This window comes from Mya arenaria, chromosome 6 (assembly GCF_026914265.1).
Source record: "Mya arenaria isolate MELC-2E11 chromosome 6, ASM2691426v1".
In the NCBI taxonomy this organism is placed as follows: Eukaryota; Metazoa; Mollusca; class Bivalvia; order Myida; family Myidae; genus Mya; species Mya arenaria.
This window is the reverse complement of record NC_069127.1, coordinates 51,177,725-51,195,867: the sequence shown is the minus strand read 5'-3', so window position 1 is coordinate 51,195,867 and position 18,143 is coordinate 51,177,725. Positions and strand designations below refer to the sequence as shown.

General features: G+C 33.8%; 1 protein-coding gene across 1 annotated transcript; it reads left to right on the top strand.

Annotated features, from left to right (window-relative positions):
* Nucleotides 1-6,428: 6,428 nt before the first annotated feature.
* On the top strand, nucleotides 6,429-9,521 carry LOC128236392 (uncharacterized). The gene is made up of 5 exons (XM_052951242.1): nucleotides 6,429-6,833; nucleotides 7,550-7,724; nucleotides 8,038-8,185; nucleotides 8,505-8,741; nucleotides 9,186-9,521. The coding sequence occupies exons 2-5, from the start codon at nucleotides 7,554-7,556 to the stop codon at nucleotides 9,311-9,313; spliced, it is 684 nt and encodes a 227-aa protein (XP_052807202.1). The 5' UTR covers nucleotides 6,429-6,833; nucleotides 7,550-7,553; the 3' UTR covers nucleotides 9,314-9,521.
* Nucleotides 9,522-18,143: the final 8,622 nt, after the last annotated feature.

The window sequence follows — 18,143 nt, the reverse complement described above, 5'->3', positions numbered from 1 at the left end:
GCATTCTGCTTCCCATACAGGTACCCTCGTGTACATCTGGGTTTGCCAGGACCGCTGTAAACATAGCATGGTTCAGATGCAATATATACTGCAGACAAACATACTGAGGTATGAAACACTCTTAAAACACACATTATAATACATCACATACAATGTGAGGTATATTTCAATACGTTGATTTAAGCATTAGTGATTAATTTATTTTAAATGCTTTATCACTTGTTGTTATATCGCATGTTTATATTATTCGTTGCTGTCCCTGTACCCGTCACGTAGACGGGTTAACTAGTTATATTTTGATAGTGCATTAGCAATGTGTAAATGAATGAATGAATGCATGAATGAATGAATGAATGAATGAATGAATGAATGAATGAATGAATGAATGAATGAATGAATGAATGAATGAATGAATGAATGAATGAATGAATGAATGAATGAATGAATGAATGAATGAATGAATGAATGAATGAATGAATGTATGAATGAATGAATGAATGAATGAATGAATGAATGAATGAATGAATGAATGAATGAATGAATGAATGAATGAATGAATGAATGAATGAATGAATGAATGAATGAATGAATGAATGAATGAATGAATGAATGAATGAACGAAAGAAAGAACGAACGAAAGAAAGAACGAACGAATTAATGATTAAATGAATGAATAAATAAGTGAGTGAGTGAGTGAGTGAGTGAGTGAGTGAGTGAGTGAGTGAGTGAGTGAGTGAGTGAGTGAGTGAGTGAGTGAGTGAGTGAGTGAGTGAGTGAGTGAGGGTGGGAGCGAACGATCAATCGAACGAACGAACGAACGAACGAGCTAACGAACGAACGAACGAACGAACACTGTCAAGTTTCGAAATGGACATAACTTTTTTCTGAAGCTAACATAAAATGCTGTTGAGTTGGATTCAGTCTGAATAATTAATTTTACCTGAACTGTATACCATAGTGATAAAGATAATCCATAATTTCAGAAGTATGGTAAAATGAAACATTTTTGCCTGTTTGAAATTAATTTTTAAACAAAACAGAGTCGTTTAAATTTTACGTGTCCGTTTTATCAAACAATAAATTCAATAAGAAAGTGAAAAAAAATATCAGTCAAATATAGATATCATGCGCATATGTTCATTGATATATCTATTTATAATAGCCATGCACTTAACGCATGTCATGTTATCTAACCGACAAACTATTTGAATTAATATACTTATCCATTTAAATCAAGCAAGGTCATGTCATTGTACAATGGAACTGCTAAAATGTGTTTTTCATTTATATTCAACGAACTGTCTAATACACATTAATATTGTAATTGTTCAATAAAGTTTACATTTATATATAAAACTTTTGCTAAAGACCTTGACATTGTAATCTATTTAAAATAGTTAAACTTGAATGGCAGTTTAAACCACTCGGCCATGGAGGCTACGTGTATTGCTATTGAAGAATATGTTATTGTACTATGCGAATTCATTGCAAGAAGAGTTATCTCCCCTGCGACATTGATATTCATTTATAAGAGATATTGTCAGTCAATTGTCCCATGGTATTAATGACATATGACATTATTAAGTACGGGTTGCCGAATATAATTTGTTTTAACTACTCCTTATCCAGGAAAATGTATTCCATAGTACGGATCAAACCATGTGGCCGTACTGGTCTTCCTAACAAGGAAAATACTACCCCATCAGTTTGACGACCCAGTAAAGTAAGTTGTCAAGTTAAATGTACATGAAAACAACCCACTCTCAGTGTATTTCAGGAAAATGTCTTTCCAATTATGGGTTAAAAATGTGATCGTACTGGTTTCCAACACGGAAGAAACTGCCGATCCTTCACAGCAAATTATCAATTTAATTATAAATGACAAAATACTCGCTATGTACCTTTTATTTAACTAAATCAGGAAAATGTCTTCCAAAATAGGAATATGGCTATGAGGTTGTGATGCACCCAGCCGATAACGATACAACCCTTCCAAGTGATCTTCAAATCTAAATAATAGGAAAATGCAGCACTAGCGGTTTAATGTAAGCTATCCATAATTAGAACATAAAGATGTGTTAAAGTGCATTTCAGATATTAACGTTGAGATTATTTTGATGTTTTGATTAACCATTATATTGTTGTATTACAATTTTGAATACCACCATAATGATGCAATGTTTATGATATATTAATGGAAGTAATGCAACTAAATTTTACCATGATTTTTTAGCAAGTTTTTTAATTTCTTAAATAACATTATGGCCATCAAAAACAGCTCTAGATGAAAACCTTAAAAATGTTAACCTTTAACTGAGTGTAGCTTTAAAACAAAACTTTACCACTTTACGCAATTGTTTATGTTAAAGATGACTGGCTTACTCTAACTGCTTATTTATCAAAGGGGATTAGATGAATGATAGTTAAACGCAAAAGGGCACTTAACTAATTTATCATTTTCTTTTTCATTTATAAACACAGGTTATGTTCACAGCCGAAATGCTCCTCTAACTAAAAAGCAATATTCGTTCGCTTGACTTTAAAAGAAGGAAGATACCACACTCTGCGGTTTAAGGACAAATCAAAGCTCTAATTTATTTATGGTGTGTGCATCTGATTTGTAAGAATTGAGTAGTGCAGAGTCATTATTTGGTCGCCGCTTGGGTATTACCCGATGGCGAGTTTAAATAAGCTTACCCCTGCCCCTGCCCCCCATAGGGACACAGTATATTATGTACTATAAAATACAAAAACTAAATTAACTGTTATTTAAACGTAGATTCCATTTAGATAAAAAGTATATAACATATATAACATCCAATATGGAAGCAAATAAATGATTAGTTTTTCTAAAATCGGTTAAAGCATGCAAATAGTAAGTATTTAACAATTTAAGTAGACTACGTTAATTACTTTCGTATTGAATGGTCACGAATGTAATATATAATTAATATCATAAAATACCAATTTGATGATTTTTCAGCGCCAAATACATTACCATTGACAATTATATTGCGGAAGGATGGGTCCGATACATCTTGCTAGGTATATATATTGTCATTTTGAAACTCTTTTGATTATCGAAATGAAGTTAAAGATCTTTGTAATTAAGTTCACAAGGGCTTATTTGAATAGTGCACGTGCACTTCTGGTTTATGATGAGAATACTTCAACTAAGCAAGTACCCAGAAAAGGCAGAAAGATTAAATCTCATCAAGACGGTTTTATTTCGTTGTCAAAAGTAAACTCGATGCGGTGTAAGTCTGATTTATTACAATGTTTTTCACTTCACATGAACGATCTAAACTTATTGACCATTTTGACGAACATTTCGAAGCATTTTAAAATGAACGATATCGGTTGCCAAACAATCCGTAATAAAATAGTTCATTTGACACACCTTGAAACGATGAAATGGAATAAATGTGCCCACGGGTGATAGAAAACAATGGAATGGGTCAACCTTGGTTATCCGAGGAAGATTTCATTTATTTGTATTTTAATCTTAAAGTATGCTAAAACTGACATTAATGCGTCACCAATCGTCGTTTGATCTTCAATTTGCAATTTAACGTAAGAGTCACATAGGCAAAATAGCAAAGAACAGCAACAACTATATTTTAAATATTTACATTCACACTTCATTCCTAAACGATGGTTGTTGTTTATCAATTGCACTTTATTTCTGTATAAAGTGCAATGGCATTTCCCATCGATATCGCGTGCGTTTGTTCGATACTTCTGTCCTGTCATTGGGCGCAATAATACCAAGGGCGGGGCATATTTACTACGGAACTATTTTTTTCAATGAAATCGCGTAGTAAAATTTTTGCCAATATTGGCAACATGCAAAACTGTAATCTGCAGTAAAGCAGTTAAAAAAAGATAAGCAACGATTGATTTTAATGTAGATGGTTTCATGATGGATGGAACAGTTGAAGAAACGTTGGTGTTTAAAAAGGCTGTTAAATGTCACGAAAATGCAAAAACAGTTAGTTCAAAATAACCTCTATGACGGGTGCTTGTATGACGTCATGAGTGATGTCATTGAAAAAGTTTTACATTAAGCTCGATTCGGGCCGCAACATAACTCGGCAGCTGCATTTTGTTTCGAGGCCATTTTGCAGTGTTCATTCGTTTTGAAAGTGTTGTTTTTTTCGAAAATTGACTGGATTACTGGGATTATTTACACACAATACCTATTGGGTAATCAATTAATTACCTATTCAGTCATACTTTAACCATTGTTTGTTTTGATAACTAATTTAAGCCTGAAAATTTGGTAAACATGTTCTTGATAAAATGAACAGCATCTTCAGCATCAGAGAAAACATATTTGAAATTTCTTTGTTCATTGCATACGACGTAATGGAATCATGTCCATATAAGTCGTATGTTCTGAATAAAATCGACAGAAATAACTACAGTTCGGAGGAGTTAGTCGTTTTAGACATAATTTAGTGCTTTTAATAGTCAAAACAATTGCAGAAAAAAACTATTAAGTAAACACATCAGCTTGCCAGGAAAAGACAACTCAGTAGAAAATATGTAAGTTATATGTGGTTTATTTCATGTTTTGGTATTTGTATGCAGCTACGTTATATATGCTAAAATATGTTTTTGTGCAAAAGTTAGCATCGTTGACCAACTTTCGGTCAAAAACCTGGTCGCTCAGCCTTCATTGTTATGATGCGGGCCCTGATAGCGCATATGTAAAGCAAAAAACCGGGCATTAACGGCACGTGAATTTACTGAATAATGCACGTTTTCTACCGATAACGCCCGGGTTTTTGCGTTTTAATACACCACGATAACGGACCGAAGACACACATTTTAAGCAATAATACGTATTTATAATATTCTTGACCTTGAAAAGATAGAAAGTAATCATATAAATAAGGAACTATTTTATCTGTGCATTCATTGTGGTATAAAATTAGGTTGCGATAGCTGTTCTAATTTACCCACCGTTGAGAACAACGAGAGAAAGAAAAAAGAGAAAATGCTCTTGAATAATCAATTTATTTTAGCAGAAATGTAGATTTAAATGAATGTAAATATAAGTATTAAAATTCGACATGTTGCATTTTATTGGGGTATGGTATGCAATGGCGCAGTTCAAAATATTGGTGGAGTCCTTCGGACTCCACCCATTTTGAACAGCCCCATTGCATACCATACCCCAATAAAATGCAACATGTCGAATTTTAATCCTTAAATGGTATTTAGTTGTATTCAAAATCAATACATACACATGTGTAACAAACATAAATTTTGATGAATAAACCTTTAACTACTTACTAAATAATGCATTTAAGTGAAAAACATATACTGATAACAAGATTGTAACCGAATATTTAATAGCTGAAACGCAAAAATATTAAATGGTTGGTGAGTGCTAAAAGATTTATTGTGATCTACTATCGTGTCGTTAGGTAGAAATACCGTGTTTTCTGCACCTTTCTTTCAAATTAAAATTTATAATCCTTAATAAGAACCGTTAGTTTTGACATTTATTCATCCTTTTTGGTTTATTAAAACAATTGTTACAATTGTGTTAATTCTTATTTGGGAGTAAGAGTGCATCTTAAACAAACACAAATAAAATGATTAATACACAGGAAAATGTTGTCTGTTACGCTGGCAGGACAAAACGGATACTTGTAATTCCCTTGCGGTTTAGGTATCCATTTAAATCCCTACTTATCAAACCTAATTAGACTTAAACTATGTAGTGCGGCTGAATCAGATTAGTTTGTCCATAAAAACCCAGAATCAATATCTTTCATGAGAAGGAAGAGTTTACAATTGTGGTTTAGGTACATATCAAAGCCATCATTCAATGTTACAGTACACTTAAAACGTATTTGTATTCTGGTTACCAAGGAATCTGTCTCATATGCAACTGATGTTTTGGGTTCATGAACTGGTCCCCATAACAAGACGTTTATATAACACTCTGTGAATAAAGGAATAACTGAATAAGCAATTTAAGCTCTACCAGGAAACTGACTCACAATGTAGTTTTCCTTAATCAACCCAGTCAAATAATGTAGGTCAATGTTTGAATCAGGTCTTGGGTACATTTGGTGCATGAGTCGTTCCGGGAAGGAAAAAACGACGCTGTCCCTGCGCTTCTAGGGACTAAGCTATCAAAGCAGCATTTAGAATGGAGAGAATCATAATGTTAAGGAGAGATATAATAATATAAAGCAGAGAGGTAATGAAATGAGGCGATAAACTTCATTCTCAAACCTTACGATAATACGTGTAAAATAATGTGTTTCAATGTACGTTAATGAACTAAACACTGTTTATACTACAGCAACTACATACTCTGAATTAGTTGATGTGTCAATATTAATTAGGCCATATGACCGCACTTGTCTCCTAAACGTTTATGGTATTGCAGCTGCAGTAAGAGGACCCGTCAAAAACTGAAGACCCATCATTGTACTTAACATGGCAAAAACAGTCTGTTAACTTGGGAACATGTGTATGCAACTATGAATCAGACCATCTGTTTGTTTCATCCGAGCTACGAAGCGCCAGCAACGTTAGAGGGTCAAAAGAGCAGTGAACTTTTAAATAAGGAAAATAATGCTGTTGCGGTTAAATTTCTTAAATATTGAAACAGATAGTATCAATACGGATACATAAATGGCTTAAAGCATATCGGTGTTCTGGATTTCCAAACAAGGAAGATAGCGTTTGAATGGCACATTAAAGTCCTAGTTCATCAAAGAGGGGATATACTGTGTTGCTATATATTGTGCCAGCGTTTGGCCTCATCACTTTGCATTGAGAACACTGAAGTGAAAGGACTCAATTGGGTAAGCGGATCTTAACACATTTTAGAGACTCTGACGTGCAGGGGCTAGTTATTTCATAAATATATAACAATTTGCATCTCGGCTTCTTTGCCATCTGATTGGTTACAAATGGTTTTAAGCACAATATGGTTCAATTTATATGCTATAAACATCATTCTTTAAATCTAAATTTACATCTGATTTCTTTCTAATAGACAGCAATGAACGCTTTACTAGTTTTCTGTGCTTTCTGTATTGATGTTTTTTTCCAGCTTTACCTTTTTATGACAGTCAATGCACTTTGACGGTGACTTGGGAATACATTTGATATTTTTTTACATAAATTTGATGAGAAATAAGTAACACACAATTTAAAAACTAGAAACATAACAAACGGTTTATTCAAATGTTAATAATTATACAGAAATTTGTCAGACAATGTCGCATCTTTCAAATAACTCGATTTTACCTATTTTGTTACTTTACTAGTTTGAAATCTTGATCCTTTTCATAAAATTTTATTGTTGTAGAGTCACTGGATATTGGAGTTTGGTTTTGAGATTTAGTAAAAAAGTACCAACAAGTTTATCCGACATGATTTCCGGTTATCAGAAAACGTGACAGCCGGATAGGATTGATATAAATGCTTAAGTCAATATCCAGTATTATTTTATTTAGACATATCCTGTAGCAAGCCATCAGGCAGAACTATTACAATTTACTTTTTATGTTTTCAGCAACATGGATATGAAATATCTGGTAACTATTGTGTTACTATGTATAGTAACACTAGGTCACGTGAGCGGTCACGGTCGACTGACTGACCCTCCAGGAAGGTCGTCAGCATGGAGATTCGGATTTAAAACTCCAATTAACTACAACGACAATAGCCTAGAATGCGGTGGATTTCCGGTAAAGTTTATCTTGAAATAATACATGAAAAACATAAACATATTTCTCTTCAAAAGATTTTCAGTTGCAAATAAGGATACTTTCTAATACTTTTTCATTTGAAAAGTAATTCAGACTATCCAAAGATATGTTTGAATGTTAGTTGATCTAAATTTAATTTTCTTAACACACTTTATAATTTCTATTAAAATCGAAATACAAATGATAAATAAGTTTTCTATTAAACTGAATGATTTTTTTTATAAAGCTTAAAACTCAAAGCTCAAATGTGACACTTTTTGAATGGTTTCAAATGTAAAACGTCTTTCCACAGTATCAATATTCTCCTGAAGTAAACGGTCGCTGTGGGGCATGTGGGGATCCGTATTTCGGTCCATTCAATAATGAGGCTGGGGGACGGTATGCTCAAGGGGTTCTCGTGAGAAACTACACTGAGGGGCAAACCATTCGAGTCACTTTAGGTATGTCTCGCTCATCTGGTTACTTGGATTAAAACACTTATACTTACTTGCTTTTAAAAATATATCTTTTAATCAAAGTTTACATTTCTATATAAATACCGTAAATTATAAGATATGCTCTTTAAACATGTATTACTTATATGTACAAATTATAATCATACTAAGATATAATTCCTACTAGATAATACCAGAATGACATATTTGAGATATAATGTTCTCATATCCCTGCTTTGTCTCACTCGAACGATTTTAATTTACATTAAGTATAAGCCTATATTTGCTTCAATTTATACTACTATAACGAATGATACCGTTATAGATATAACGGCAAACCACGGTGGTTATTCTGAATTCCGAATATGTGCCAACAATGACGTCTCAAAACGTGTGACGCAGGAATGTTTAAATGAACACCTGCTGAAGACCCCCTCAGGAGAATCACGATATTTACACGAGAATGGAAATGCTGGAAAAGGAATAAAGCATGTTGATTTAATCCTGCCATACGGTTTAACTTGTACCCAGTGTGTCTTTCAATGGAAATGGAAAACTAACAGTAAGTCATAGATAGTTTCTAAATATCAAATTCGCTTGTGCTCTACATTCTGTCACTTTTGATGTTTAAGTCCTCACTGTTTGAAAACACTCTTAAGTCTATCAAGAACAAATGGGAAAATTGACTGAATAAGTATCAATGTAAATTCTCTTATAACTTATTCTGTGCTTACATTCTAATGTAAAAAACACGTGTTTTACAGTTATAAAGTCCACTTAAAAACGCGTATTTTCTTTTTTGAAAAAAAATATCTGTGCATGGTAATTCCTTTTGATGATGATAAAGAATCTTTACAACATTTCTTTCAGAAAAGGTTGTTCGAAAATCAAAAACCATTAAATTAATAGCACCATTTTGTTCTTGTTCACAAATTCAATTTAACAACCAGTTTGTCTTAAACGATACTTTACTATTTCTTATTAAATTACCGTACATTTGATACAGGTGGCAACAACTGTGGTCGAACAGCTGGATGCTGTGACCCCAGCAACATCGGGTGTGGTCCTCAGGACGAGTTCCGCGGGTGTGCCGACGTGTCTATAGTTCCGTACCTATACATACTAGGCAAATAAATAGCGAATAAACGAGGACATATAGACGCTATAGTGGAAGCAATGAATCAACAGTGTAATCAAATGCTCTTTTAGTTAATAAAATAAAGATTTCATCTATCCTTTTCACGACATATCTCACGGCATATCTTTTTTGTACACAGCACTGCTTTTATTGAATTTCTATTACATTATTGTACGCTCATTGCTTCAAAATGTTGATTTTAAATTATCGGATATTTCTGTGTTATAAATAGAACAATAAAATGAAATGAAAATAACACCATGATTTCTGTTTTTCTCCCCTGTTGCCAACATTGAGCATTTTGTAGCAAACCGTGCAATGATCAAATGGCACCGTAATTGAGTTATCATGAAATCGTATTTATTGCATTTGGTACCAATGGGAGCGAAAATAACTTTTTACACAAGTATTTTTCAACAAATCAGTGTTCTTTTAAATCAGTGAAATAAATTGCTAACAATGTTAAACATATGTAATGTAAGCATATACAATCGGATACCAACAGCAATATATATAATTGCAAAATAGCATTAGTAAAGTACAATATTTACCATTTTTATGTACATAAATCAACATTTCTTAAGATATTATTTCCTTGCGGCAGACAATACAGTATGTGCCTTTGGTATCCTGGAGACCCTTACATTTATTGATGTTATTCTACACTTCTATAGAACATAATATTAAAAACGCTAGGGCAATATTTTCGACTATCAAACCGCACAATCACCACCTGCCGCACTGCTACCCCCTGCCGCACTGCTACCCTCTGCCGCACTGTTCGATATAATAAAATAGATATTGACTGCCTGGAAGGTGACAGTTTATATTGTCAACCACCGGAAAATTATATCAATACAGTTTTTGCTGATTATTGTGATAGATGGAAGATGTCAGTAAATATTAAAAAAACTAAAGTTATGGTTTTTCAAAAAGGCGGTAGACTACCACAAAATTTGTCTTTCAAATATAAGAATGAAGAAATAGAAATTGTAAGTAAATTCAAATACCTTGGGATTTTATTCACCACAGGAGGTTCATTCAATGAAACTGATAAAATGCTAGGAGGCCAAGCACTAAAGGCTATTTTTAAAATGAATAAATACTTATATAAGTTCACCGATATTTCACCAAAACACATTCTTGATCTTTTTGATAAACTTATAACTCCAATTCTCAACTATTCAGGTGAAGTATGGGGATTCAATACTGGATCTCAGGTTGAGCGCACTCATTTAGCATTTTGCAAAAGGTTGCTTGGCGTTAAAATATCAACGCAAAATGACTTTATTTATGATGAAACAGGAAGATTAAATGTAATAAATGGAAGATATTATACTATTATTAAGTATTGGTTAAAACTGTGCATGTGCGGAGATAACAAATACATTAAACACGCGTATAATATGTTAAAAAATTCACTTGATGTAAATCCTAACCAAATAAATTGGGCTTCGAAAGTGCAAGTATTACTTTCCCAGTTAGGGTTTTACGAAGCTTGGTTAAATCAAGGAGTAGGGAGTACTAAACTATTTTTACTGCTAGTTAAACAAAGATTGCAAGACAATTTCGTCCAAAATCTAAATGCAACTATACATGAATCATCTAGGTCAATGTTTTACAGAAACATTTTCAATTTTAAGTTTAGCGAGTACCTCAACCTTGTAAACATACCAAACTACAGAAAAGCTTTATCTAGATTACGTTTGTCGTCACACAGGTTAGCTGTGGAAACTGGAAGGTGGCGTAGACCAGAAAGTTTACCATATCACGAACGCAAATGTATGAAATGCGGGGTATTGGAAGATGAATTTCATTTTGTTCTGCAATGCGATAGTTATAAAGATATCAGAAAACATATATAAACAACTACTTTTGGCGTAATCCAAGTTTCTTCAAGTTTATGCAATTGATAAATAGTGAAAGTTCAGTCAAATTAAAAAATCTTGCCACATTTACTTTTAAGGCCTTTGAAATAAGACGCCATTTAGTATATGACTGACGTGCTTTTACCTAATACAAATTGAATCGAATACATGTTGTCTCTCCCGACATGAATTTTTTTTCCTTCAAGTATATAAGTTTCATATTGCTATTTTGAATATATTATGTAAACTTACTATGCCAGATGACATCTGTACCAGTATATTATTATTATACGTTGTTGTTAATTCTGCTATGCTATGGATCTTGTCAGATTTGTTTGCATAATAAAGTCTTCTTCTTCTTCTTCTTGTTCGTCTCGGTCGACAGTATTTACCTCAGGTTGACAATATGCACTGTCATCTTTACCTTCAAGGCAGTCAACATTTATATAATATCTTCTGGAATCCTGGAAATTCTTACAATTATCCATACAGGCAAAATGATATAAAATCACTTGGTCTCTCATTTTTTATTCAGTCGCCTACGAAGCATTTATATTTACCTTCATAAATTGAAGTGCTACGCTCATTACCTAGAAACGATACAACTTTTACAACTATTACCGACGTCATATACTTCTAATACAAACTGCTCCATGTATCGATGCGTCATCATTTATATAAAATAATAATTTCAACTTTCGCGGGTGTTTAAAGGTCTGCCTATTGGCAGTCATCCGATACATATTCACTGAGTCTTGACAATGCGTCAGCCAATGAGGTATTATTGTGAGTCAGTTAGATTACCTAACACAAACTCATTTTAATAACTGACAATGGGCGTAGAGAGCGTAGCGAATTACTTCATGTCATCTTACGATAACTTAACACGATATGGATAAGATCAGTAATGAAAATAACTGTGTTGACTGTTTTTCGCTTTTGTGTATGTTCCTTGTTCACATATCGATGTGAAGTAAAGCATTGACGTTTATAATAGCCTGATAGCTATGTCGGTCTCTTTGAATATCTGCAAAGTTCATCTTGCTTGGACCTGTTTCCGTGAACAAGGGCTTGCTTCTTGACCTCCTTAATTCAATTGAAAGTGTACAATACATGTTCTATATTTATGTAAAAGACACTTTTTCACCGATTTCGTATTTGAAACCATTTTCGAATCGTTACTTGGTAGAATTAAGTCATTCTTTTATCAAATTAACTGCATGAAAAACGAACAGCTATATATGTATGCACATTTGGACATATTCGAATAACCTTACTTTCAAATAACAAGCATTTACCAATCATAAGTACGTTATTAAGGCGTTTTAGTAAAACATCCCTAGCATTTCGGTCAAACGGTCAGTTTTGTGTGTGGAGGATACTTTTTAAGTAATAAATATTCTTAATGAACTGTTTGGATAATTTGATAATATGGCTAGTAAGATTTCTGCCGCCGAGGAAATGTGATGTGATGCAGGATTGTAAATTGCACAATTCGGGGAATTGAGCAGATAAATATTTAGTGGTCGCGCGAAATCATTTCGAACAAAGTCACACTAGCGGCGAAGGAGACCAAAGTGGTCAAGGTGGTTTGATAATGTTTCACGAAAGAGAATGAGAAATCCAAGGGGTCATAGATGGTTTTGGAGGAATAACAATAGACGATAAATTATCTGCATATACGAATAATCAAACAGTTTAACTGCCGCAATCTACCTCGTACACAGCAAATACAAGCTATCACGAGGGCATACGGAGATCTTGATAGACAAGTCCATTAGAGAAGTTAGAGAAAAAAGAGTTATGCTCAGATGAAAGCTTTGAAGAGAGAGAGAGAGCGCAATCATGAAAATAGTAAAATAATGATGTCTGTAGCCCAGAGTTTCTAATGAAACACGGGATAAAATGACGAAGCTAAAATTTGAATAGCAGAGGACGTGTTTGAGGAAGAAATGCCTTCTAGCGATTCAAAGAGTAAAGATGAAGACGGTCATCGGTAAGGGAACAATGATGACACTATGACCTCAATAATGGACATGTACACGAATCAAAATACGAGTTCTAACCTGAATTTGGCCGGACTGACAGTCCACCACAAACACTCAAAATAAACACAAACAGTCCAGTATTTCGGAGAAACAGGCAGTACAAATTATTCGGAACGGCATGTGAAATCGTCATGAAGGAGCGAAGATGAATGTTTCCCGGACGTTTAAAAATATCAAAGCGGGAAGTAGAAAACAACCCGTAAAGGACGTGGGATCCCATAAATATACAACGTAGGCGAATGTGAAACCATACACGACGTTTAAAAATAGCAGGCCAAGGTCGCCTGATTTGGTTTCCCAAAAAGCTATATAGGCCAGTAGTGGGATTGAATTTTTGTTAACTTAAGTTGCAAAGCATACTGGTTAGGGGTTGAACTATTAAGATTGAGAGGAAACAAAATCTGATTAAGTGATATTTACCACTGTTTAGTAAAGAACTTTCAAACAATTCCATCTTTCATAAAAAGTAAACTGAAATGTGCCAAACGCGATAGTTGTCTTGTAATAATTAATTTACACAATCGATTAAAAATAAAGTTGAACTTTTCTAGACAATTGGTGACTGTATTTTGTGGCTAAAATCAAGCAAGAATTTATTTTAGTCCGATGGGGAAGATTTCCTATGTCAAGCATATTATGTGCCTACTGGAAGTATTTAATAATTTAAATATATATTATTTAATCAGGAATGACATACATCATACTGGAAAAGATTTAAAAAACTCTATTTCTTTATTTCTGGGGATTTCAATGGGAGGGTAAGCGACAGACCAGGCTTGGTCTTAACCGATTGGACTTACTGCCTGATGAGTACGTGTCATATGACATTTCACTTAGAAAAACAACAGGACGAAATCGTGAATGAATATTTTTTTCAAGCATACAAGGTACCTTTTATATGTGGGTAGATTTTCTAGTTTAAGTTCATTCCTTATATGGGCAGAATTGATAAAATTATATTGAGCTAACTACTTTCAGGGAAAATTCGTTAAGGTAAAAAGTTCCAAGTGCAGTTGGTACCTTCATGCAAACAACATGTGAACTGTTAACAGTGGAAAAAGGTTCTAACTTTACTTAGAACCTTTTACCAATAAAATTAGGTTTTATTCATTCAAGAACAAAGGTTCTACAATCTCCTTTTCCCATGAACTTTTCTGGCTAATTGTTTATCTTATGGGTCAAGCTGGGGTTAAATACTAGAACATGTATGATACTTATCATTAAAATTGTATGTTTTTGAATCTCTAGTGTTTCACAAACATTATGGGGATGCTTGATTTGACAAGGTGAAATACTATTTTTGTGTTAGGGTGTTTACTAAGTTTATAAGTATTCAAACGTCTATTTTATTTAACTTTACCATATAACTAAACGAACGTTGTAGTGGGATCATATTTTATAATTATATTAATTAATACCGCATTTGCATTTAAAATGTATCAGATTTAACGTCTTGTTTATTATATAATACAAGTGAAAATAAAGGCTAATCATTAAAAAAAAAAATGAAGTTGTTCTATAGGGTTGAAATTGTTCTTTACTTGCATTGATCATTGATTATCTCAATGTTTTGTCATCATTTTGCACTACCATTATAAGGCAATAATAATTTAAAAATAATACTTATACGTGGGTTTATATCAACACTCCTGTTCTTTAATTATTTGATTATAACTTTTTATCATTCTTTCATGATTAGTTATTATACCTTAAGGTCTCAAAATGATAAATTGTGTGCTGTCTTTAAACTATGTTCTTCACTGCGCACGTCTCTAAACAGTTTTCAAAATAAATCTACTTATGCAGATGGAAGAGAACTTGTGGTCTGACTGGTCGACCAAGTCAGTACTGAAGAATAAATTGGCACGTATGCCATAACTCATTGTAACAGCAATGCTCTTTAGTTCAATATGTTTAATGCATAAACATATCGTAATATGAACGTTCGTGATAGCAAAACCTATACCATTAATGATAATATTGATAGCAAAACATCACTTATTGATAATGAACCAAACAACACAAGGATGATTGAGGAATCATTAACCTTCATCGATTTCCAAAACTGACCAATAATCTTACAGTTTCTTTGAATGGGGTCTTTACTTATGATGACATTAAGAAATTGATCGACACTGTATTGCAAAAAAATGATAGTTTCTATTGTAAATAACTGTGTAAATTGGTTGTTTGTGGCATTTCCGCGTCTTAACCGAAGAGACATATATTTCTACTCAATTTTGTAAGCAGATGGCCAAAAAAGTCATACAATACTGCACCCGCCAGTAATTCTCGGGTACCCGGATGCCGTAGTTGTCATTGTGCTCTTCTCTTGGGGCCTATTGAGGTACCGATGGTTCAATCTGTATATATGAGAACAATAATGTAGTGACTAAATACCAATTAAAGATTAATTCTTATTTCGAGATGACTACATGATACCATACAGAACTTGATTAAAAGGCAAACATATTTTGCAAAAATATAGTACATAAGTATGTAGATACTAGTATTTGCGATCGTAGTGAATGTTGTTCGTTTACTGTTTAATAAAATATGCTACTATAAAGTAACGTATTAATTGTCGTGTAAATAATGATTGAAACAAATGTTTACCTCAAACATTGCTGCCATGTCGACAGATGTGTTGTTTAGTGCCTGGTACACATATGTGTTGTCTCGCTCGCTCTGGAGGATGGTTGCTGCCACTTGCGCTCCGCGTACACCTTCCACCAAGACCATGTCTGCCTAAAATACAACAGTAACATCTTTCTGTCAATTGCCTTTGAAACTAGCAAAAGCAAAAACAGATACTTACACTTTAATGTTATCAATCAGATACACACGTTCTTTGTACGATAAGGTTAAGGGACATGTGTGCCTAGTATTAAATATATTTTATTTACTTATTTATCTTCTTGGAAACGAATACCATAAGCCAGTCCATTACGATTCCAAAAGCTTTGATTTCAAACTGTCACCCCAGACTTCAATTTCCCCGGGGTCAGGATAGACTGGGTCGATATCTTTTTCACACATTTTTCAAAACGTGCGCGGGTGTTTGATTTTGCAAACGATTGCAAAAAAACAAAACGATTATTTGATAAGTTTACATTTTACTAAATTCAATTCTTTCTTTGTTCTACGGTAAACACAATATGAGATTTTTTTCAAACGTTAATAAAAAACTGTTGAGGTGTTGAATGTGTTTGAGTAGCTATGTAACGCCGCATAGCAGCATCGCCGCATATACGTGTTTTTTTTTCGTTTATGCGGTGATTTTCAACGCATAAACAGGGCGACCACGGTTCTGCTGCGACGCTAAATGCATAAAGCAAAATTTGCTTATATGGGGCACAACTGTGCCTTTTTGCTAAAAAATAAAGTTCTAATCTTTCAACAAAAACGATGGTGATGACGTCTCGCCAAAACTGTTGGTTGAATTTTTTCAATATTCTCCTTGGAGTGTTCACATCAACATTTTCTTGGTAACAAATGACTAGTAAACACACATAAAAACACAATTAATGACAGAGAGACGTCCATGATGACCCTATATCAGTCATCTTAGTCCTCTTGTTCAAGTGCCCAAACTTATGTTATGTTGAAATTTTTGGAAATTATATAATATCCAAAAGTTTTCCTTTGGTTGCCCTGGTAACCAGAAATATACGTTGATGACCTAGACGTGATTAAATGTCACAATCGCACAATTACCATTGGTTCTTGACAAGGAAATAATTCTAAGCTCATCTGAGCACCAAGAGCACATGTGGGGCTGTGAGGATTGTTGACTTTCTGTTCTTTGTCCGTCGTTAACAATTGACTTTTCTAGAAACGTTTGAAATGACGTTGAAAGTACGCATGGTCAAGGGTACATGTCAGTCTGACAAAAAGGCGAGAATAGATGTAAGGTTATATGACAATTCCATTTTCTGACTGTCCCAAATGACGGTGTTTTGCGTTGTCTAAACAGATATACCAGCCTTCTGTCGGGCCAAACGTCATTTCAAACGTTTTCGCAGAAAGATCAATTGGTTTGGTTCCCATTTAAACCGATCTTACTAAATCTTTGTCATAATTTACGTCTCTAAAAGTCTAGTTCAAAGCTTGGTTAAGTGGACACAAAAAAAACTCAAAAAAGTCCAATCTTGATGAAACTTTATCAACCACTATTGTACTAGTATGTGTTTTAATTGTTTTTATGCGGCGAAAGTGTGCCTTTTTGCCTCATAAGAAAGTCCTGTTTATGAGTTGCAAATCACCGCATAAACGTGGTCGATTTCGTTTATGAGGCAATGCTGTTATGCGGCGTTACATAACTACCTGTTTTATTGCCCTTTTGGGCCATGTAGATTTTGCAATTTTTCAAAAATGTTGTAGGCCCTGGCCTACAAGGCCTACATGTAGCTACGTCCCTGAAGTAGATACAGTTTGTGACATGTTTGTAGCAGTGTGTCGGCCTTAGGAATCTTAAACATGTTTGTAGCAGTGAAATAGGGAAGATAACAAATAAACGTAAGTGTCTCTTACGGGATCGCAGGTCATTTTGGTCCTATGATTCACACGGGGCTGTCATGGGCTCATAACGGCCTTTTAAAATAATAAAGGCCTAACGTGGGTCCCTTACGGGCAATACATTAGGTCTTAATTCATTTGAAATAGACAAGAGAGTATACGATTGATGCATTTGCGTTTTTTATTGTAAACATGTTGCCGGTAAGGTTATTATATATTAGCTTTTGTCAAGACCGACGATGAAGACGACACCATAACAAATATAATGTACATCGACCCTCGACTGCATAATAGTAAAGATACTGCGTAAATTTTAACGTTTATGTTTAGTTAGAGGCCATAAAAAATAACATCTTAAATGTATTTAATTGTATTGAAGTTAAAACTTGCAA

Coding starts and splice junctions, on each gene's coding strand:
- LOC128236392 (XM_052951242.1), top strand. CDS start 7,554: ATGGATATGAAATATCTGGTAACTATTGTGTTACTATGTATAGTAACA. Junction 7,725..8,037: donor TAGAATGCGGTGGATTTCCG/GTAAAGTTTATC, acceptor GTCTTTCCACAG/TATCAATATTCTCCTGAAGT. Junction 8,742..9,185: donor ATGGAAATGGAAAACTAACA/GTAAGTCATAGA, acceptor CATTTGATACAG/GTGGCAACAACTGTGGTCGA.